At 41.3% G+C, this 25582-nt stretch overlaps 1 protein-coding gene across 1 annotated transcript in view; it reads right to left on the minus strand.

The window, feature by feature from the left end:
• Positions 1–6354, minus strand: part of abcc9 (ATP-binding cassette, sub-family C (CFTR/MRP), member 9) — a gene marked incomplete at both ends in the record, with an annotated part of 48605 nt that extends 42251 nt beyond the window's left edge. Inside the window, 4 exon segments of the mRNA XM_079236156.1 lie at positions 83–249; positions 1203–1324; positions 1411–1552; positions 6207–6354. Coding sequence (XP_079092282.1) covers positions 83–249; positions 1203–1324; positions 1411–1552; positions 6207–6354 — 579 coding nt within the window.
• Positions 6355–25582: the final 19228 nt, after the last annotated feature.

Consider the following 25582-nt stretch of genomic DNA (forward strand, 5'->3'; position numbering starts at 1 on the left):
CTAAAAAATAGGTGTTTTTTAAAGCGTTAAACACATTAAAGGTTATGTATTCACTGAATTTGGATGACTTGTGGTTACTCACCCTGACTCTGATGACGTTGATCTCCACGGCCATCAGCAGTCCATACAGCAACACCAACAGGGCCGTGATGCAGAACCTCAGGTGCTGAGGTCCAACGTTGTACTGCGCAAACTTCCACAGCTTGATGGACTTTGTGACAAAGGCCAACACCCAGTAGACGAACAGGACTGCGCGGGAATAGAAACGTGATGTGGCGTCATGTTGGCGCACAGTTTCATTGCTGCTTTTTCTTGTGATGAGAGACACCATTTTGCATGTAAAAATACATTTTGCATGATGCTAATGTGTTGATTATTTTGAAAATCAATCGCATATGTGAATACCAGCACGGAGGAGGTGGACTTTGTGTCTACATCGTTGACGCTTGGTGCTCAAACTCAGTCAAAGTCAATGGACAATGTCTTTCTGATGTTGAATGTTAAGACGTCGGCCATTTTATCTGCCCTGAGTATTGTTTTTGTAACGGCAAATAATAACTGCAAATTAAAAAAAATGCACAACTGTTTTTGTCTTGATTAGTTTCTTTGTACTAGTACTACTAGTGTACTACTTTGTATTAGTTTCTTTGTACTGGGATTCACAGATGTGGACACACTCTGATTGAACAAGTGTTCTGGTTGACCGTCCTGCATGCTTAATTTCTGTTTATCCGCTTGGCCCAGTCGGGTCAACTCGTGTCCATATATGGACTTATGCCTGACTACCTGTGGATAGCTGACCATTTGGGTTCGGACCTAAGTTCATCCATGACTGGACATAAAGATGACACCCGTGTATGTCCCACCCCCACGTCCATGTGACGGGAGGGTGCAAAGCTTTTACGTTTCCCTCAGAGAAGTTGAAGAAATTCTGCAGTCCTGCAAACTTTTCTTCCCATGATTCATGTCCAGTATAAGAATTCTGTTAAATTGATCTTGGACTCCAACCTCAGTGTGACCAGTCTGTTCGAAGGCATATCACACTTTTAATCTCTCTGTCGGTGGCCCATTGCATTGTGGGTAACGTAGAAAGGTATTTAAAAATGATAGCCGATTTTTTCAAAACTCCCCATCAAGAGTCCAACAATGTTATTATTAAAAAACACAAAAAAATTAGATGCCCCTAAAGTGTTGAGTCTTACCAAGCAGCAGTTTGGGGAAGTTGGACGTCTCTATGTTGTGGTAGTAAACCACGGATGTTGTGGCTGCTATGAAACCCATGAAGGCCGGCATGAAGAGATGGAGGTGGTTGGTACTCATCATCCTACAGCGGGAGGCAAACACAGAATGTAACTAAACAAATTAAAATGACTATTTTGCTAATAACAATAAAAGAAAACCGTGTCTCACTTGTTGGAGACGACGCCCTCTGCGAACTCGCAGACGTGGACGAACAGCAGCGAGAAGGTGAGGATCCATCTCATGTTGTGGCCGGGGAAGTGAAGCCATGTGTTGTGGTGGATCTGAACCTTGGAGCTCTGACTGCCCCAACCTGACGGGTAGAGAGAGAGAGAGAGAGAGAGAGAGAGAGAGAGAGAGAGAGATGATGAATCTAAACTCAACGTGAGGGAAAAGAAGACCAATGAAAGGAGATGTGGAACACAGCAAATTCTCACATTTGACAAGTTGAAACCAACAAAAAGGTGAACTTTTATCTGGTCTTGAACCAGTCTCAGTCTAGTCCTGGCCCTCTATAGACCTCAGTGTAGTCCTGGCCCTCTATAGACCTCACTCTAGTCCTGGTTCTCTATAGACCTCAGTCTAATCCTGGTCCTCTATAGACCTCAGTGTAGTCCTGGTCCTCTATAGATTTCAGTGTAGTCCTGGCCCTCTATAGACCTCAGTGTAGTCCTGGTTCTCTAGATACCTCACTCTAGTCCTGGTCCTCTATAGACCTCAGTGTAGAACTGGCCCTCTATAGAACTCAGTCTAGTCCTGGTCCTCTATAGACCTCAGTCTAGTCCTGGTCCTCTATAGACCTCAGTCTAGTCCTGGTCCTCTATAGACCTCAGTCTAGTCCTGGTCCTCTAAAGACCTCAGTGTAGTCCTGGTCCCCTATAGACCTCAATCTAGTCCTGGTCCTCTAGAGGCTTCAGTGTAGTCCTGGTCCTCTATAGACCTCAGTGTAGTCCTGGTCCCCTATAGACCTCAATCTAGTCCTGGTCCTCTAGAGGCTTCAGTGTAGTCCTGGTCCTCTATAGACCTCAGTCTAGTCCTGGCCCTCTATAGACCTCAGTGTAGTCCTGGCCCTCTATAGACCTCACTCTAGTCCTGGTTCTCTATAGACCTCAGTCTAGTCCTGGTCCTCTATAGACCTCAGTGTAGTCCTGGTCCTCTATAGACCTCAGTGTAGTCCTGGTCCCCTATAGACCTCAATCTAGTCCTGGTCCTCTAAAGACCTCAGTGTAGTCCTGGTCCCCTATAGACCTCAATCTAGTCCTGGTCCTCTAGAGGCTTCAGTGTAGTCCTGGTCCTCTATAGACCTCAGTGTAGTCCTGGTCCCCTATAGACCTCAATCTAGTCGTGGTCCTCTAGAGGCCTCAGTCTAGTCCTGGTCCTCTATGGACCTCCATCAGTAACCAGACCACCAGAGAGAAGATGGTCTGGTTCTAGAGAGTTCTTCTCAAAGCTCCTCATCGGAGCCACCGGGTCAGATTCTGGTGAAACCAGATGACATCATGCAGGTGCACAACCTCCTTCAGCTCAGACTCCAGCAGAGATCAGGTAGGGACCCTGGTGCTCAGAGACAATACCACTTCCATCCACAGGGGGCGCCAGAATCAACACTACATGAACAGTCCTTACAGCTTTAAAACAATACTGATGCTCCACAAATACACATCATGAAGGTTTGTGTGTCAGTTTAACTCTGGGAGCCCCGAACCACAGAGTTTTATTTGTATCGATTGTTTATCTTCATGAGGTTTGTTTTTGCTCTTAACTAAATGGACCGCAGCCATTTTGGAGGCTCCGGGGACGGAGACTACAGAAACAGAAAGCAGCAATTAGTGAGTCCTCGGGGAACCGGCTGAAGGCTTCTGCTCAGAACTATTCCCATAAACACACACACACACACGCATACACACACACACACACACACACACACACACACACGTAAATGTACACAAATAAATCAAATAAATATGACATATAATATTTATTTTTCTGTTACTTCATGCATTTCCTCCCTTCCTTTCGATATCAGTGTAATTCCTACTTTATTCTTCTTCCCATTTTCCTTCCTTCTTTCCTTTCCTAACTTCCCCCCTTCCTTCCTTCCCACCTCTTCCTCTTTCACATGTTGTCTTCAGAACATACAGGGTTATTAATTAATATTAACATGGGCCTTGGCGATAATTTAGTATGATAATTCATCACCAACGGTATCGAATCGTGATGAAATCAAATATCGAGAATCACAATCACGTCGTCTAAATTGATAATGACAAGCACAATGATTAATAATAATAATAATTAATAATGAATTCCCATTTGTGTGTTATCAGATCAAGTGTACAGCTGGTAATATGTATTTATGTTTTTAATCTTTATCTACAAAAACAGGCTTTAGCGTGTGCTTATTTCACGTGGATGGCTTATTTATTGAATTATCAGATAACGTGCTGTTGCGTGATATAAATCACGATGAAGAATGAGGACGTGACGCTCGTTCAACAGCAAGAGAAACAGATGTTCACGAGGAAAAAAGGTCAAACAGGAAGGAAGTATATTCTGAACGAGATCACGTGGACTGTTGCTCTAATTCCATCTTAACGGCTTTTTAAAGCTGCTTAATGTTCACGAAAGTGACTTTAAATGTGTGAGAGAGAGAGGGAGTTAATATCACTAAGCGCAGATTATTGTAGCACATAATAATATAATAATAACTGTGTAGCTATTAGCTATGTAGTAACTATGCAACAATGTAACTAATAACTATGTAGCTATTAGCTATGTAGTGGCTATGTAACAATGTAAATAATAACTATGTAGCTATTAGCTATGTAGTGGCTATGTAACAATGTAACTAATAACTAGCTATTAGCTATGTAGTAACTATGTAACAATGTAACTAATAACTAGCTATTAGCTATGTAGTAACTATGTAACAATGTAAATAATAACTATGTAGCTATTAGCTATGTAGTGGCTATGTAACAATGTAAATAATAACTATGTAGCTATTAGCTATGTAGTGGCTATGTAACAATGTAACTAATAACTAGCTATTAGCTATGTAGTAACTATGTAACAATGTAGCTAATAACTAGCTATTAGCTATGTAGTAACTATGCAACAATGTAACTAATAACTAGCTATTAGATATGTAACTATGCAACAATGTAACTAATAACTATGTAGCTTTTAGCTATGTACTAACTATGCAACAAAGTAACTAATAACTATGTAGTAACTATGCAACAATGTAACTAATAACTATGTAGTAACTATGCAACAATGTAACTAATAACTATGTAGTAACTATGCAACAATGTAACTAATAAAAATGCATCTATTAGCTATGTAGTAACTATGCAACAATGTAACTAATAACTATGTATCTATTAGCTATGTAGTAGCTATGCAACAATGTAACTAATAAAAATGTATCTATTAGCTATGTAGTAACTATTCAACAATGTAACTAATAACTATGTAACTATGTAGTAACTATGCAACAATGTAACTAATAACTATGTATCTATTAGCTATGTAGTAGCTATGCAACAATGTAACTAATAACTATGTAGCTATGTAGTAACTATGTAAAAATGTAACTAATAACTATGTAGCTATTAACTATGTAGTAACTATGCAACAATGTAACTAATAACTATGTAGTAACTATGTAGTAACTATGCAACAATGTAACTAATAACTATGTAACTATGTAGTAACTATGCAACAATGTAACTAATATCTATGAATCTATTAGCTATGTAGTAGCTATGCAACTCATATTTAAAGATTCAACTGAGATCTTTTTATCAGCTTTTTGTTGGCTGAGAAGAAACAAATGAAAGGGAGATGAGCAGAAGACAAGAGGAACAAGTTGATTAAATATAATTCAGTGAAATAACATTTACATTCCTCATTTTGCACAAAAGATGAGGGAAAGTTCAGGGGGCATGTTCTCAACACCTTCAACATCTGGAAGTCCAAACAATAAAGCGTAAAAATAAAACGTTTATCTCCTGTTTTCGTCTTATTATCATATTCGTCTGACCCCACAAGACCTCCACTGGTCCTTCCTGAAACCAGACGAGCGTCTCTGAGTCCTCGGGGACGGACTCTTCCGGGCAGCAGGGAACCAAGAATAACTCTGGGCAGAGACGACCTTAAGTTGGGCACGTAAATGTAAAATGTGGAACGTGGAAGGAGCTGGTGTGTGGACCGAAGGGACCGAGAGCTCCGTCATCACATGACCGCTAACGCACAGCAGTAGTGCAGAATGTAACCGCTTCTATATCGACAACAAAGAAGTACCGCTTCACATTCGTCGGCCATGTTGAAAGGAATCCCTGGTAGTTGTTTTTCTTCCTATTAACGGGTCATGTGATCGGTGCCGCGACCAATCAGGGAAGCCCACGTCGTGACCGCTAAGAGTAAGACCCAATCAAGTAGTGAACCACGTCATCGTTAGATAGATAAAGGTAGCAGATGTATTTATATATGAGTGTGTGTGTGTGTGTGTGTGTGTGTGTGTGTGTGTGTGTGTGTGTGTGTGTGTGTGTGTGCGTACATGTGTGTGTGTGTGAGTGTGTGTGTGTGTGTGCGTACATGTGTGTGTGTGAGTGTGTGTGTGCGTGCGAGTGTGTGTGTGTGTGTGCCTGTTTGTGTTTGTGTGGCCGTGGTTGTGTGTGTGTGTGTGTGTGTGTGTTTGTGCGTGTTTGTGTGGTTGCGTGTGCGTCCGTGTGGTTGTGGTTGTTTGTGTGTGTGTGGTTGTGTGTGTGTGTGTGGTTGTGTGTGCGTGTGTGTGTGGTTGTGTGTGTGTGTGTGTATGTGATTGCGTGTGCATGCGTGTGGTTGTGGTTGTTTCTGTGTGTGTGTGTGTGGTTGTGGTTGTGTGGTTGTGTGCGCGTGTGTGTGGTTGTGTATGTGTGTGTGTGTGTGTGTGTGTGTGTGTGCCAATCTCCATAACCTACCGATGAAGAGGATGGGGAAGGTGATGAAGAGCAGGAAGACGTGAGGAACCAGGTTGAGCGCGTCCACGAAGCAGCCATTGTTCAGCACGCCGCCCTTCACGCTGTAGGAGTTGACCGTCTGGTTGTCGCCGCAGAACGACAAGGCCATGCCACCGCCCTGGAGTCGCCCTGGAGTCGCCCTGGAGTCGCCCTGGAGTCGCCTTGGAGTCGCCCTGGAGTCGCCCTGGAGTCGCCCTGGAGTCGCCTTGGAGTCGCCCTGGAGTCGCCCTGGAGTCGCCCTGGAGTCGCCCTGGAGTCGCCCTGGAGTCGCCCTGCGGAGAAGTCCAAAATAAACATCGCAAACTAAATCTAGAAGGCTTCTGAAACGACCCAAAAATGTGTGAGCATGAACTGTGTTGTGCGTTATGTAATCGTGTGTTTCGTGTCACCGGCGGCGCTTTAGTTTGAACTTTGGCGTCCAGGTCAGACATTTTGGTGGCGTGTCACACACACACACACACACACACACACACACACACACACACACAGACTCACCCACACGCACACACACTCGTCCAGGAGTCTGGCACGAGAGCTATTTCAGGGCACCGTCCGGCTCAGGGTGCCTGACATGTAAAATAAATAATAATTACTTATAAAAGTGGGACATTTATGAATGTTTGTTTTTTAAAAACCTTTGTTTGTTGCCATCTTCAAACATTTATTTAAACATACAGTATAACAGAATACTTTGAATTTACACCCGCTAACTGTTTGTCCCCATTTCAAACGCAAAGACAAAGATGGCCGCCGATGGCCGCCGCCGCCAACTGCTGCGCCCGGCGGCCATCTTTGTTTCAGGCATTTCGCTGCCAATTGTGAAGAAAGTGCAACTGTTTCGTACAAACTGGGTTTGCAGACTTTTACTGGGGGAATAAATAAATGGTGCAGAGGTGGTTTGAGATATTTATCTAGAAGTTTTTATTTGTTTTGTCCAACTTTAAAAGCATCAGCATCCACTAAGACGGTCAGAATTCAAGCTGCTGTTGTCCACAATAAGAAAACACAATATTTTCCAGAGTATTTCTGCCCTTTGCTTTGCCTATTATTAATTATAATGATATATTTTTCTGCCGTATGAATATCCCTTTAACTGTGATTTGTTGGCTCACTTTCAAAGCAAGCAGCAAAATGAAAGCGTTCACTTTAAATCTAGTAAATATCAAACTGCATCATTTTAAAAATACCAAACACAGCAGAAAAAGCTGCAATTACGTTAAATTACGTCATTACCCTAAAATCAATGGAGCTCCATTTAAAGTCACTTACCTGGAAGAAAAGTGATAATCCTCACTGACAACGTTTCATTCCGGATGTCTGGATTAAAAAAGAAAATAAATTAAAAAAGAAAGAGCACAAACGGAGAAAAGGAAGAAAATACAGAGGGAGTTAAAGTGTAAAAAGTCGATTATTTTTAGCCCCCGCGCGGCGTCAGCTGCTCCGCATGTTACTGCTGCCCGTGTCTGCCAACGCTGTCAAGTTACACACACACACACACACGCGGCTTCCGGTGGGAACCTTCAAAATAAAATATGAATAAAACACAAAATAAAAATCTATGTATAATGACTCCAACTAATTAAATTTTGCATCACATATGAGGAATAAAACACAATAATTATTATGGATTCAAACACTATTATATTTGATATTTATACATATAAAATAAACCCACTAGCAAGCAAAGCAGTGAGCTGCAGTATAAATAGGTCTAAAAGCAAGTGTATTATTGTCAACTGTATTAGCCATGGAAGCATTATAGCAAATGAAATATTAAAGATATTAAAAGTGAGTTTTGACCACTCAACAAAAAAGGCATTGAGAGTTCTCTTGAAGCAATTTCCTTTTCAAGTAATCAATACTACCATTAACTGATTACGCTTTAGGAGACCTGCGGGTCAGGGCACTTTGTGATGCTGTTTGCACACATTTTGCACATCCCGGGTAACCTCATGCATTATTTCATGTCCTTGGGTTCTCCTTGTTGTTCATGACATCATTTTGAATTCCATTATTTAGGTTTATATTGAGCTGTGTTTTAACACTAATATACAATATTTGGATTTGGTTTAACTCTCACTTTCACTTAAATTCACCAAATATCAATTATCTATATATGATAAAATTAAATGTTTGTTTAGATTTTGCTCCTTTTTGCTTGTATGTTCATAAATGTTGATTTGTCCAAAGAGTGCGCTCAAATTCAGTATCTCCTCGAGAAAATCCTTTTATTTTGAAGGTCTAAACTTCCAAACTTCCGGTACAGGTTTGCTTAACTGCAGCAGACTTGATGGGACGTTCCCTCCTCTCAGGTTACCGACCTGAACCAGTTTAGGTGGGAGGGGTTCACTACGGGTCCTGACCGGACAACTGGACCAGAATATGAACAGCAGCCATTAGAGCCGTTATGGAGTTTATATCATCTGAAAAATACTGATGGAATGCAAGTGTTCTTGCAATAATAATAATCTAGTATGTCATCATTTAGTCAATCATAAATGTATGAGAGAGTAAGTCATAATTATGGGATGGTAAGTCCTTATTATGACCTGCCAAGTCATAAATATGACAAACAAAGTGATAATTATGAGATACTAAGTCATAATCATGAGATACTAAGTCATACATATGATAAACTAAATTATAATGAGATGTTAAGTCATAATTATGAGCCGCTAAGTCATTAATATGATAAATTAAGTGATAATTATGAGATACTACGTCCTTATTATGAGATATTAAGTCATAAATATGATAAACTAAGTCATAAATATGAGATGCTAAGGCATTATGGACTTACAGGGTCTTTGTTCTTCACAGTGACACTAATTGTCTTCCCCATCCCGGGACAGAGGAGGATGTGTACAGATTGACCTCTGACGGCTGTCTGTCCAAAAAATACATTTTATTGAATTACTCACAGCCTCAGATCTATTACCTGATTGCACGCACGCGGTTATTTCACCACAACCTAACTGGCCCCTTGCTGAGAGACGTGGAACCCGCTTTGTTTGCATTACAGCTGTTGGAGAGACTGGAGACAAAGCCTTTGATGTGGACTGCAATGCCACTTATTCATTTTAATAGGAGCATCTCATGCACGAGCAGCATGAAGAGACTCGTGCACATCGGCGCAGCTGTAATGAAGCAATGTGTCTTTCACGTATCGTGCAGGAGAACCTCCAAAGTGATGCTTGATTCATTCATTCATCCCCCAAGAGGAACCAGACCTCCATTCAGAATCACATCGTTTAACGTATTCACGCGTATTGTCAGATATACACATGGTAGAAGGGACGTTTAGTGAGTTTTATCACCTCAGTCATTATGTCATATATTCGGCATGAATAAAACACATGTAGGTGGATTCATCTATCCACACTTTGAACTTTGTGAACTGTCCCGGCTGTAACCCTCTCAGCCCCCTTCCTCCAAAAGTACGCCACTCCATAAAGAGAAGGGAATGAATGCAGCGGGAACAACACTCACGTCCTGCTTTTTAGGAGATTATATGGACGCCGAAATGTAGACCTCTCTTCCAACAACTCAGACATTGTGTTAACTTGTATTTAAAATGCGTATATTAGGGTTGAGAGGCAGCCTGACTTTAAACTGTTAGACTGTCCAATGGAGCCTGGCACGCGCAATACGTCTTCTACCACTGCGGGCACGCGCAAGAGCCTCTGCAAGCCGAAGACGTCGCGTGACACCACGCGGATGGAGACCTCTGCTTGTGGAAGGACAGCGGGATGAAATAGAGAAAGCCTTCGCCGAACACTTACCGGCCTCTGACGCAGGTTTTGGGGGGTCAAAGCGTCTCTTCCCCGGATCTTAATTCCCGAGCGCGCGACGTCTTATCATATCAGTTTACACTGAAGGGGACAGGAAATACACACACATGACATATACTGTCGCCTCCGCTCAGTATTATGTGTTACACACACACACACACACACACACACACACACACACACACACACACACACACACACACACACACACACACACACACGATGGCTGGCTATTCTCCTCTGAAAAGTCTCATTATGCACGGCTTCCACATGGGGAGATGTAGGTCAAATGAAAGCCGAATAAGCATAACGGAGATGAGTCTGCAGTCAACGGTGCAGTTTTTAAGCTCGCAATCACTGCAAAAGGAGTGTGTTTTTATTATGTAATATAACAACTAGTGCGCCTTCACTGAGAGAAAAGGCTTCAGGCTTATGATATTATTACTGTGTGGGTTTATTAGAATAAAACATGACATATGAAAGGTTAATTAGTTCAGAAACATGGCTGTAAATATTAAATAACCTGAAACAAATCACATCTATTGAGCCTCTTCAGTCTCGTTCCACCTGCGCTGCATTTTATTTTGAAATGTGATTGTGTTACAGCACGGAACCGGAAGTGGGCGCTGTTCCCCTCAGCACCTGAAGAGAGAAACCTTTGATAGAGCAGAAACATACTTTTTTAACATCATTCAAACTGTGGAATCTGCCCTTGAAAATATGTCGATCTAATTTTGTCATAATTGTATTTTAATCAAAGCCACACCAGGAGTCCCTGCTCTTGGTTTTGTCTCAAAATAGAAGTTTGGGAGTTGGTTTAGTTACAAATAAATGCTTTCATCACTTTTCAAACACATTAATTAATGTTCTAACGAAGAAAACTGTGATATAAAATAGTGTGTTTAGGGTGTTGGTGGTTTCCAGAGGTGGAAAGTGTCCTTTTACTCTGGATTGTATTCCCTTTTAATTTGTGCTTTCCTTATTTTAGGTTTATGTTTAGGTTACGGTTCAGGTAAGTCTCCAGGAAATGATCATAAGTCAACAGCTGTGCTTCCATTCAAATGTCAAGTCAAGTTTAATTAAACGTTTTCTTTTTTGTTGGCAGAAAATGTGAATTAGTTGTGTTTCCATCAACATGTTTGGAGTGAATATACACTGCAACGCTATGAACTCTACGCATGTCTGTAATCTACCCGGTAACAGATTAATTGCTCTTTCATGTCAGCTGGCGGCGGCCATGTTTCCATGCCGTCCCGGGCCGAACGTGGCGTGGGAAATAAAACTATGTGAATGGAAACACGACAAGTGTAAAAATCCTCCACCGTGTGTGTGTGTGTGTGTGTGTGTATGTGTGTGTGTGTGTGTGTGTGTATGTGTGTGTGTGTGTGTGTGTGTGTGTGTGTGTGTGTGTGCAGCAGCGTGAGGAGATTCCCATCCACCAGTGTTTCCCAAGAAACCCTCAAGGGAAGAAGTTGACCACCGATAACCAGCAATGTCCCTCATGGTCTAACAAATACTCCCACTCACCCTCTCTTCCTCTGTCTCTGCACACACACACACACACACACACACACACACACACACACACACACACACACACACACACACACACACAATGAAGAAAAATCAGACAGCTGTTCAACCTTGACCGTTGACCTTCAGCGTCGACCGGCGGGAGGAAGTGCAGCACTTGTGACCCGGCGTCACAGGGCGACCCGCGGTGAGGGAGGCGAGCTGGAGATTAGAATAGTGATGAGTTAATAAACACACCCGGTTCTGCGAGGCCCGGTTCTGGTCTCGTCGACTCGCTGAAGGCCCGACAGACACGTCGGCGACGATAATCCGTCTTATGTTTACGTGTCCAGCATCCGTTGGTGTGTGTGGTTGTTCTCTCCAGCGTGAGAAAGCTCTCTCCTCCTGAGGGAAGCCTTTGACCGACCCACAACAGGAAGTGGGGACCAATCTCCCCCTTTTTTTTTTAACAGAACACACAAGTGTTTGCCTTGCACCCTTGTGAGGACCCTTAATGTCACACACACCATCGGCTTCTCGGCTCAATATGGACCGTGAATAATTCAAAGCTTAACCCCCTAAAATGAAGTCTAAACCGTCAAACTCTTTGAAGATGTGAGGAGCGGACGAAGTGTTCCTCGTTTCCCGAAATATGAAAAATAAACTAAGAACTTAGACGTTGATCTCTGCGTAAAATATCCTCTTTAGTTCTATTATGACTTCTTAAACCACGAAGACGATTTATTCCCAGAAAATCTGTTCATAATAAAACAGGGTTCATACACATTTTGACCACTGGATTTCCGTGACTTTAAACCAAATTTCCATGACCAAACATGTTGTGACATTGTGCAATAAGCTCATGAAAATGCACTGTGGCATTTTGGTCTTATTTAACCTTTTTTAGGGTTGCAAAAACAGCTAAAATGCAAACTCAAGGCCACTGAATTTCATTGTTATTATTTGTTGGCAAAATTGCAACAGTGTTCATCCTTTTAATACCGGTGTTGTGGAAAAAAACTAATAAATATGAACATGAGATGTACCTTTCTGTATTTGGCTTTAATTTGGTTTTTACTTAATATTTCATTCTGGACATAACATAGCAATACCACCATATAATATGTATTATTAAACAATGTGAGCTTGATAGGCTTTATTGTTGTCAGTGAAATAAGTATTGTTTGTGTCATGATGAGTCCACGCTTCTTACTGATGTGTCACATTTATTATCGTCCTCTCAGAACTAGAAGACACAAAACAGCTTCATGCACAAACAACAAGGAAACACGTATTCTGTCCATAAGTATATAAGTATAACAGAACATAATAAGTTAACTTAATGTATTTTAACGTGTTCGCCTGGTAACAGACGGGAGCGTTAAATCCGCCGTTTCACGCGACATTACGCTCGTCTTTTTGACCTCCGCTTACACTTCCGGGTCACGTGACAACAACAAAAGGCGTGTTTATCATTATGAGGAAAACAAAGGTCGTTTTACACAAAGTACCCCAAATTACAGAAAATAAAATGCATTACAATCGCATAAACTAAAGTATTTAACAATCATATAAATCGCGTAAAGTCAACTTCCGGTATCGGGCCGGTGCTTCCGAGTCGGCGCCACCTGACGTGTTCTTTTTTTTTTTTTTTTACGCATGCGCACTGTTTCCCTTTGAACAGTCAGGCGGCCACGCCCACAGCCAGATGTCCCTCTGATCCTTCAAACTGATTTATATATTTACATATACTTATATTAATTTACTGGAGACTTACCTGAACAGTTAAATACTAGTAGTTTACCAATGAGTTTTAAGGTGCAGCCATTTTCAAAGGTAACAGACCAGATCAACACAGAAAATAACACAATGGAAAGCCAAAAATCAACAGAGATTTCCCCCGAGATCGAAATGTATTCCGATTTAATCAAGAAGTGTGTTGCTTTTGGGGAGATGATGACAGAATGGCTGTGGATAATGGATAATGAGACCGAAGGAATTATCCCTGAACTGATCGCTGGACCTCTGAGAAACAAAGATCCGTTCTCAGACCGCATGGCATGGAAGGTTGAAAATATTAAGATTGTCCTTGAAATGATCATTGACATGATGATTGGTAACATCCAGAGGATGACAGGTGTCGAGCGTCAGATGATCAAACAAGACATCTCTCGGGAGCTTAAAACTCTAGCGAAAACATTTCTTTGGCTGGTCATTCAGGACCAGAAGAGTTATGAGCTGGTATTTCCAACAGGAAAGGAAATGAGCGTTAACGATGATGTTAAAGTAGTGTCCTACATAGATCAACATCCGGTCCAGACTAAATATTGCACAAACAATGTTAGATGTACAATTACAAAGGAAGTTAAGGATTACCTCGCCAGACACCTCACACATGGGATTGGACCTGAGGTGACCCCAGAAATGATAACAGGAAGATCATCTTGCCATCTGTCACTTGCAAAGACGTACGCTGAGGCACTGAACAAAATATTGACTTTCCTGAAAGAGATGGATATTAAGATGGACACATACATGATGGAAGATTATTCTTCATTTGATGAATCAGAATTGGACATAAGGGATCCCGAGCCTTTTTCACCGACTGAGTCGCCGGGCGACACCTTCAAGAACAACAGAGCTGCGGCAATTCCTGGCGCGGTATTTGACGAAATAGACCCTGAGCCTCTTCCACCATCTCAGGCGTCACTCTATAACTTCAGGAACATGTTACCAGCAATTCCTGGACCAGGATTGGTTTATACTGAATTGGTTTATACTGATTCTGATTCTTGGACTTTTTTCGACTTTGAGTCATCAACTGAGACTCCGGTCGAGAGCTTTGCGAGCAACGACCAACAACAAAACAAAGCGTCAGTTTGGGATCTCATGGAGACGCTGGTTTCCCGGATAGTCAGGAAAGCACAAGTGTACCAGGCCAATGTAAACTTTGAGGCCATCGTTATGGGTCTGTTTGAAATAACATGGATCGAAGTCCAGGACATCGAGTTTAGTCCCACCCCAAAAACATTTGAAAAACTTGACAAGGCCATTTTCCATGAGCTTTGTAAGAAGTGGGGCAGTGCAGTATTGGTGCTGGAGTCCATTACATTATTGGAACCAGCAATTGGGAAATGCATTGCCTCCTCTGTCAAAGATCACCTGCTCACACCACCCAGAAAGCGCAACAGCACCTGCCGGTTCTTCTCATCTGTGGGCCATTGCATGGAGAAGGTCGTAGATGCAGCATTTCCTGGCTCAGTATTGTATGAAATAGACCCTGAGCCTGAGCCTCTTTCACCAATTGAGACGTTGGTCGAAAGCGTGGAATACACCGACGAAATGAAGAAGGAGTCAGTTCGGGTATTCATGGAGACGCTGGTTTCCCGGATACTCAGGAAAGCCCAAGTGTACCAGGCCGATGTAAACTTTGAGGCCATCGTTATGGGTCTGTTTGAAATAACGTGGATCGAAGTCGAGGATGTCGAGTTTAGGCCCACCCCAGACACGTTTGAAAAGCTTGACGAGGCCATTTTCTATGAGCTTTGTAAGAAGTGGGGCAGTGTAGTATCGGTGCTGAAGTCCATTCAATTATTGGAACCAGCAATTGGGAAATGCATTGCCTCCTCTGTCAAAGATCACCTGCTCACACCACCCAGCAAGCGCAACAAAATGTGCCGGTTCTTCTCATCTGTGGGCCATTGCATGGAGAAGGTCGTAGATGCAGCATTTCCTTGCTCAGTATTTGGTGAAATAGACCCTGAGCCTCTTTCACCAACTGAGACTCTGGTCGAAAGCTTGGAATTCACCGACGAAATGAAGTACGAGTCAGTCCGGGTATTCATGGAGACGCTGGTCTCTCGGATTCTCAGGAAAGCACAAGTGTACCAGGCCAATGTAAACTTTGAGGCCATCGTTTTGGGTCTGTTTGAAACAACGTGGGTCGAAGTCCAATATGTCGAGTTTAGTCCCACCCCAGAAACGTTTGAAAAACTTGACAAGGCCATTTTCCATGAGCTTTGTAGGAAGTGGGGCAGTGCATTATTGGTGCTGGAGTCCATTAAATTATTGGAACCAGCAATTGGGAAATGCATTGCGTCTTCTGTCAAAGATCACCTGCTCACACCACCCAGCAAGCGCAACAGCACCTGCCGGTTCGTCTCATCTGTGGGCAGAGCCATCTCACACATCTTCAGGCGTAGAAACAAAGTTGGTGTTCAGTAGGTGAAGGTAAGGTAGCCCTGAGCCTTTGTGAGTCTGTATGTTGTCTACGGTGATCGTAGAGAACATACGAGGTGGGGCAGGATTGAGGTCTCAGGGCACCTCAGAGGTCAACAGTGTGACTTCACAGCCCGGAAGCTTGAGCCTTTGTGAGTCTGTTTGTTGTCTACGGTGATCGTAGATCAGGGTTTCCCGGGAGATCCGGTTGACCCTCATTCAGTGTAATAACTGATTCAACGCAATAAAAAATCTGAAAGAAAAAGTCTGCTTCTCTCACATATCATTTGCTATAAGAGCTGTAAATAACCATTTCTAAAGTTCTGCTAGGTGAAGGTATGGTATAAAGTTTTCTCCGGAGGCTTCAACCTCATTCAGTGTAACATCTAATAACTGATTCAATAAAATAAAATATATAAAAGAAAAAGTCTGCTTCTCTCACATATCATTTGCGTCATCAACATCTGCAGGTGTAGAAACAGTGCAAGTGTATAGGTGAAAATATTTTGAGGACTAGTTTTGGTCGGATGTCATCTGTGGGCAGAATGAACTCCTCTCTCTTAACGGCCTCATTCAGTCCTTGTTCTTCTCTATCACGCCACTCGGCGACCATGCGGTCCAGCTCCTGTTTTACTTTTGGGAGCATCGGCACCAACTGGCATCACTCAAGTTGTGATGCTTTTAATGGTTTTAGGTGAAGCACTTTGAACTGCCTTGTTGTTGAAATGTGCGAAACAAATAAACGTGCCTCGCCTTGCCTTATCACGTTTACTTTGTTGTCTAAAACTGGAATTAGCCCTCACAAAGATAGATGTAAAACACACACACACACACGCAGATTAGTCATTAGTCTGTGCTGCCATCTTTTGGGGAGTTGCTGACACTGATTTTAAACTGTCGCTGACCTGCTGCAGCAGCAAAAGCAATACATCAAGAATGTATTTATTTTATCTCCATCCATCTGCTTTGACACTTGAAGGTTATCAGACAGCACTCGAGATAACTGGCAGTGGGAAACGGCTGATACACATTTAAAAACTCTTTTTTATTGGATAGTTCTGCTCGGTGGAGCCTGTTATTCGACCGCATCGAGCCGGTAAAGACCGTAATGAACTGACGGCAGTCTGATTCCTGCAGATTAAAGGAAATCAGTTCCATTTGTAATCATTATGTGACAGAGAGAGGAGGGAGAACAATTAAAGCTGCAGGAGTGACGGCCCACAAAGATGAATACATATCAGGTAAATCGCTGCTGGAGGACACGCTTCCACCTTTTTAGGACATGCATTCCTAAATATACTGTATGATGTCGAAATATATGTGTCCCCAATACTTACTATGTTAAATACTTTGTCTGTATGCGTCCAGTCGTTTCAGGTATCGTGAAATCCTCCTCCAAACACATCAGAATATTTCTTTTGGTTGAGAGGGTTTAAAAAAAAAGTGTATTAATGTGTTTCATTGCAATGTTTTGTCAACAATAAAGCACATTGGAACATTAAAATGTGTTGTTTGATATCTTCCCATCGCTACAATTATTTTGAAACGATGAATTTAATCCAATCTAAAAATCTAAATAGTATCATTTAATGAATTATATATATATATATATATATATATATATATATATATATATACATATATATATATATATATATATATATATATATATATATATATATAATCCTTTGCACGGCGGAAGAGCAAGAGGGTCAAAGTTCGAGGTGCCATGACATGAGGAAGCCGCACGTCCCAAGTGAAGCCTCCTTATAGTACGTGCTTTATGAGCTGTGGCGCGTTCTAAAAGTAGAAAAATAAAAAGTATGCGATCTGGATCAGCTGGAAAATGTATCTCCACAAAACTAAAAACAGGCTGTTTGTTCTCTTTAGAGATACGAGGTTCTCACAGGACAGAGACGCTTCAAATGTATGATGATCTTGTAGAATATGATGCATTCATGTAGATTAAACTCAAAGGAACTCTAATGCAGCAGATTATAATAATACAACTCTGACAGGGAACATGTTACTGCACGATCAATATGTGTACTTTAATGTAAGCTTTTGAATGCAGGTCCTTTTCTTTGTAGTGTAGTATTTTTTACAGTGTAATTGTACTTAAGTAAAGCATCTGAATATGTCTTACTCCATAGCTTATGTAAAATACAGTCTAATAATTAAACTGTTTTGGGAGTTATTGTGTTGATTTCTCTCTGGATAACAATCCTATGTTTTTTCTGTCGTCAATGAGAAGCGAACACAGAAAAACAGAAACACTTTGACCACCAGAGGGCGACATTTCCTAAATGTAGTTAAGTGAAAAATGCAGCAGAGAAGATCACCATTTTTACATTGATGGCATCTTTCAGCCACACTTCTGCTCTACTTATTTCAAAAGCATCACTTTAGGTACAACACTGATTACTATACAGAAAAACATATTCTTCACATTCTGTAAATTCTATCTGCACATAAATGGAACCAAATTAGTCTCAAGGTCACTTATTGCGTATTAAAGTCTAATTTTCTTGTTGATGATTCTGAATGTATTACAATCATTTTGGAGGTGAAATGATCTGGTAATTCAGAAGAAAGATTTGATAAAAGTCTGAAATTCATACGTAATTTGGTGCTTTTCTGTCCTTTTAATTCTTTTAAATGATCTTTCTGGTCCTTGTAGGGGTCGTGACCCTTGGGTTGGGAACCATTGTCCTATTCCTCTATGATTAGGCTGCTTCCTTACACATGTACACCTGATTTCAACAAGTCAAACACTCAGTACTAGTGCAGCAAGTACTAGTGCAGGAAGTACTAGTGCAGGAAGTACTAGTGCAGTAAGTACTAGTGCAGGAAGTGCAGTAAGTACTAGTGCAGTAAGTACTAGTGCAGGAAGTACTAGTACATTAAGTACTAGTGCAGTAAGTACTAGTGCAGCAAGTACTAGTGCAGTAAGTACTAGTGCAGGAAGTGCAGTAAGTACTAGTGCAGTAAGTACTAGTGCAGTAAGTACTAGTACAGTAAGTACTAGTACATTAAGTACTAGTGCAGTAAGTACTAGTACATTAAGTACTAGTGCAGTAAGTACTAGTGCAGCAAGTACTAGTGCAGTAAGTACTAGTGCAGTAAGTACTAGTACATTAAGTACTAGTGCAGTAAGTACTAGTGCAGCAAATACCAGTGCAGTACTTAAGAACCCACTGAGAGCTTAATCCAGAGAATAAACGTACATTTTAGCATGTAATTCACAAATTTAAATATTCATAAAACATTTATATTTGCTGCAACAACATGATCAGAAAATATAATGAATACAAACAAAACAAAATATTGCATAACTGAGTCTTGCTAAGCAGATTGCTGTTTTCTGACACTCCTATTTTCCATTGTTTTTCATTCTGTTAGTGTGAGACCAGAGAGCTGTTTTCTTTAAACAACAATGATTGTTTTTCTGTGTCTCTGCTGCTGGAAGTGAACCCCTTCCTTTTGATTAATGGCTCCAATGTGCTCGTCCTGAACTCACAGGACAGGTCACAGATGAAGGCAGCTTCCACGTATCCTGTAATATCACACGAGCGGTTATTTATATATTGTTTCTGTGGGAAACATTGCTGAGCGTGCTTCTCGTTTTTCGCGGCAGCCTCGGGACAGAAAGGACGTTCTGTGTTCAACAAGGACGGTGGGGCGATTAGACGGATGTGTACTCGTGTGTACTTGTATATACTCGTGTGTACTCGTGTCCAAACTGAATCCACAGTGAAAGACGGACAACCCGCAAAGACCAAAAAATATGACACACCTTGGAGACCATATTTAGTCCGTGAGTGGTGACTCTCCTGCCTGGCGTTGCAGACTAGTAGTAGATTTGAGAAACTTCAAACTGACGTGATGCTACTGCAAGAGCTACAGGACAATGAAAAACACAACTTCAGTGTCTAAATAAAACACAGACATGTACAATTAGGAAAAGTGCACGCTTAACACCTTTTAAAAAGCCATCCCCAGACTGAGCGATTGTTATATAAAACTGTAAATCAAAGCTTGTTTTATGAAAAAAAAAGCCCAAAACTGCAGTATTTGGATGTATTGAACACCATAAGTAATATAGAAGTGAAATATATGGTTTGGTACGTGAGAAAATTCTAATGTCACAGATGTGTGTAAATGTGCCCCAATGCAAATTTTGGAGACCTCGTCTTAATGTTCTCTGTTCTAAACCCTCTCTAACTTTGTTCTGCTTCACTTTATCAAAGTCAACCTTTGCAGAGAGAATGTTCACATATTGTGTTATTATGAACAATTTAGACGACCTCGCTTTATTTATCATAGGTACCGACGGCTCGCGCTGCATAAGAGATGGAAAAACACTTTTGTGAGTCAGGACAAACTCATCCTCCTGAACCAACACACAGTCGGACCTGTTTGTCAATCACTTATTTGAATTTTTAAGTTAAGTATTAACCAGCTGGACTGGAGGCTCGCCGGTCTGTTGGCAGGAACATGTATAAGTTAATAACAGTGTTTGCATACAGCTGATACTAGGTGGTAGTACAGAGTCATATTTCACTGATGCTGTTGACTCAAAGCTGTAGTTTGAATACTTTGGCTTCACTTTATGTTTTAACGTGAAGAAGTAAAAGATTATACAGGAAAATTCAGATTTTTGTTAAAGAAATTGTACAAATACAAGCATTGCTGACCTTGTTGTCTTTACTCGTGTGGGTGGAGCCTAAGATGGAGCGTCTTTCTGCTGTTAGTCGTGTCTCAAAACGGCTTTTTACGTTGTTATTTATTTGTTGTCCTGTGTTTGTTGTGTGCTGTGAAAACTATGTCTGTTGTTTGGTGACAAATGAGGATTAAATAAAGCTTTCATAGGGACAATATGATCTTCTTCTTCTTCTCTATGTTTCATGATATCAGAGCAGGGCAGCAGTCTGAGGTCTGGAGAAGATGACTGAGTTACAGGATTGTGTGTCTTGTGTGTCCTTCTCACCACGTACAATGTTGTGTTGTGTCTTTCATCCTGTACTGTTTGCTATGGTGTTGTGTTTGTTATGACCTGCCAAGGGACTACAGGCGACAAATAGCTGAAGCTATAATCTGGTACAGTGCATCAAATGGTGACTTTTATGTTTGAACTGTACATGGTACTTGGTAGTAAGTCAGACACGTTCCCGGTGGGTGTTGGCCTCCGCCAGGGCTGCCCTTTATCACCGGTCCTGTTCCTGACCTTCATGGACAGGATATCTAGGCGCAGCCAGGGGGCGGAGAGGATCCGGTTCGGGAGTCTCGGGATCGCCTCTCTGCTGTTCGCGGATGATGTGGTCCTGTTTGCCTCCTGGACCGTGACCTCCAGCATTCACTGGGGCGTTTTCCTCCGCAGGGTGGCCGGGCTCACCCTTAGAGATAGGGTAAGGAGCTCGGACATCAGGAGGAGCTTGGAGTCGAGTCGCTGCTCCTTCGTGTCGAAAGGAGTCAGCTGAGGTGGTTCGGGCATCTAGTCAGGATGCCTCCTGGACGCCTCCCATTAGAGGTTTTCCAGGCACGTCCAACTGGTAGGAGACCCCGGGGAAGACCGAGGACACGCTGGAGGGATTATATCTCCCGGCTGGCCTTGGAACGCCTCGGGATCCCCCAGAATGAGCTGGAAAGTGTTGCGGGTGAGAGGGAAGCCTGGGTCGGCCTGCTGAACCTGCTGCCACCGCGACCCGACCCCGGATAAGCGGCTGATAATGGATGGATGGATGTACATGGTCCCTTTTAAATAAAGAGAATTAAATTAATACCTCGAGTCACGATCCGATATATATGTATATATATATATATATACATATATATATATATATATATATATATATATATATATATATATATATATACATATATATATATATATATATATATATGTATATATATATATATACATATATATATATATAGATATATATATATATATATATATATATATATATATATATATATATATATATATATACATATAATGTACCTTAATAACCTCAACAACACATCTCACTACAGGTAATATATATATATATATATATATATATATATATATATATATATATATATATATATATTGCGACGTTTTACGTCAGTAGTCGCCACACCATGGACATTTTTTTGTTAGTTTTATTATTCTTATTCTTATTCAACTGAGTAATAGTCATTCATCACTGTTTTTTTCTTGGCTCTGGTCAGTCAATAGACGTCATTGAATTTGAATAATCAAACCAAATACCAAAGGTCAGTCCGTTATTATGAGATCTTTACGATATTTAAGTAAACAAATGATCGCTGCAGAACTTTCCATGAGCTCAGCTCAACATCCTCCTGACAGAGAGGACCAGAGAGGAGAGGAGGATGGACACACTTCTGCTGAGCGTCCTCCTTGTGTCAGGCAAGACTTTAATATCTTTATATTCTTTACCGTCTTCAACATTGTAATAATATTGTTTAATAATTCGTCTCTGTGACATTCCTCTTACTTCCCTTCTTTCTTCATCTTTATTTACTTCAATGTAAAAGGATCATTTGCTTTAGTGAGTTAAGTTATTAATATTAAATGTAATCAATATGTTTGTCTACGGCTTAAAATAAATCCAACAATTTATGTTATTGTTTCATAATATAATACATTCCCTTGTAGAACATTTGGACTGTGTGTGTGTGTGTGTGTGTGTGTGTGTGTGTGTGTGTGTGTGTGTGTGTGTGTGTGTGTGTGTGTGTGTGTGTGTGTCATCCTCCACCCTGCTTTCAACCGGCCTGATCAGTAAATCACATGGTACCTTATTGCTTGAATATAAGACATATTCATAGCTTAATATAGATGTATTGATATACATTTAGAGATATTTATACTCAGTGTGATATGGAAACTGCACTGCCCAGGACAGGAATATATATATATATATATATATATATATATATATATATATATATATATATATATATATATATATATATATATATATATATATGTGTGTGCATGTAGATAATAAAGTGTGTGTCAAAGTCAGTTGTATTGTCACTTCTTCCATTTGTGCAAACATACAGAAGACCTGCAATTATGTTTCCCTACTGTCTGACAAAGTGAAAAAACAGTTAAAAAAGTTTAAAACAATAGACAACATATAATCAACATATAGCATATAAACAACATATAAACAAAATGAATTAGGAAACGATATATGTGTGCGTTATAGCAGCAGTCAGACAGTTTAGCAACAGAGACCACGTGTGTGTGTAGTATTTATTTTATTTTATTTATTTATTTTATTTTCGCTACATGTATGTGTATCTTTATATATGTATATTTATATATTTGTTCATATGCACACTACATATACATTTGTTGTCCAGGTCCTCACTGTCACTTAATGCATATCTATAAAGTCAATAAAGATTTGATGAATCAACATGCTGTGTGTCATCAGGGCTGTGTGCCGTCTCATCAGCTGCTGAGCGGCGCTACCATGTTGTTCATGAGCTGAAGAACATGACTGAAGCACAGCGTCACTGCAGAGAGAACTACAAGGACCTGGCCACCATCCGAGACCTGCAGGACCTGGAGACCCTGAAGAGAACGCTGGACTCAAGCAAAATGGCCGCCTCCATCTCTGTGAGTTTCATTACGTCAGTGACAGCTGGTCTGAAGGTTTTACATCCACACAGTGGTGGAACGTATGCAAATGAACTGCACCTCAGTGTGTACTTGTGCTTTACTGGAGTATTTTAGTTCAATGTTTTTTTATGTTACATTACAGGTTAAGATCTTACATTTAAAACATTTAATGCATGATTTAATGCAACATACTGCTGATCTGTACTGGATATTTACAGCGTGAATATCTCATCAATCAATGGAAGCCTGTTTCCGGAAAAATAGAAAAGAATAATAAAGTCGAAATTATGAGATAATAAAGTCGAAATTATGAGATAGTAAGTGTGCATGCGCTTCAGTGACACTGTCTTTTTTCCTTCCTGTTATCTGCGATGTCTTCACAAGTCTAACTATGCAAACGATATGCAACGTAACTGTTGACGTTTTAGCTCAACACATAATAGCATTGCTATGAATGTAGCTGTTGCATGTGTTTCTCAAATTATCTCATAATTATGATTTTATTATCTCATAATTATGATTTTCTTTTTTAAACAAAGATCGTCCATGTAAATATATAGTGGAGTCATGTTGCCTTTGTTAGCACTGTTAGCGCTGTTAGCATCATTATCTGTTAGCATCGTTAGCTGCTAGCCATCAGCTCAGCCGTCACCACGTTGTGAGTCTCTTAGTCCATTATGAACAGCAGGAGTGATGACAGAAATAAAACCTTTTCAATGTTCATATTAGGACCTGAATATTGTTTTAAGACAGACTTGAAATAATAAATCTGACTGATCGTCAGAATCAAGACTGTAAATGAGAAGTAAAAATATATGAAAGTCTATTTCTTTATATCACAATGAAACATTGCTTTCAGCGAGCCTGGATAGGACTGTACCTGGACAGCTGGAGGTGGTCTCTGTCAGACCCAAGCTTCTACAAACCCGGAGAGACGGAGTTCAGAGGATGGGGGTCTGGAGCACCGGAAAACTTCAACGGAGAACAACACTGTGCATGGATGCGTTCAGATGGGACATGGGGCGATAGTGGATGTGAGTGGATCACCTGGTCAGTCTGCCTCGATGTCAAAGGTGAGAATATTAAAGTTACTATGACAAACTTTCATCTTGTGTTGGTTCTGGCGCCCCCTGTGGACTAAAGAGGTAGTGTTGGTTCTGGCGCCCCCTGTGGACTAAAGAGGGTCCAGCAACACGTCCTGAGTCTCCAGCAGCGTGAAGGCGGTCACAGAGAGGAGGAGGAGGAAGAGGAGAAGGAAGAGGAGCTCCTCCAAGAGCAGAGCTTCTCCTCTCTGGGAGCCACGGTGGACTGGTCTCTGCTGGAGGCCCCACTGGAGTCTGAGCTGAAGGAGGTTCTGGTGAACCTGCATGATGTCATCTGGTTTCACCAGAATCTGTCTATCGGTCTATAGAGGACCAGGACTACACTGAGGTCTATAGAGGACCAGGACTACACTGAGGTCTATAGAGGACCAGGACTACACTGAGGTCTATAGAGGACCAGGACTACATGAGGTCTATAAAGGACCAGGACTACATGAGGTCTATAGAGGACCAGGACTAGACTGAGGTCTATAGAGGACCAGGACTACATGAGGTCTATAGAGGACCAGGACTACATGAGGTCTATAAAGGACCAGGACTACATGAGGTCTATAGAGGACCAGGACTAGACTGAGGTATATAGAGGACCAGGTCTAGACTGAGGTCAATAGAGGACCAGGACTAGACTGAGGTCTCTAGAGGACCAGGACTAGACTGAGGTCTATAGAGGACCAGGACTAGACTGAGGTCTCTAGAGGACCAGGACTAGACTGAGGTCTATAGAGGACCAGGACTAGACTGAGGTCTATAGAGGACCAGGACTAGACTGAGGTATATAGAGGACCAGGACTACATGAGGTCTATAGAGGACCAGGACTACATGAGGTCGATAGAGGACCAGGACTAGACTGAGGTCTATATAGGACCAGGACTACACTGAGTCTATAGAGTACCAGGACTACATGAGGTCTATAGAGGACCAGGACTACATGAGGTCTATAGAGGACCAGGACTAGACTGAGGTATATAGAGGACCAGGTCTAGACTGAGGTCAATAGAGGACCAGGACTAGACTGAGGTATATGGAGGACCAGGACTAGACTGAGGTATATAGAGGACCAGGACTAGACTGAG

The sequence above is a fragment of the Taurulus bubalis genome (assembly GCF_910589615.1).
Source record: "Taurulus bubalis genome assembly, chromosome: 20".
NCBI lineage: Eukaryota > Metazoa > Chordata > Actinopteri > Perciformes > Cottidae > Taurulus > Taurulus bubalis.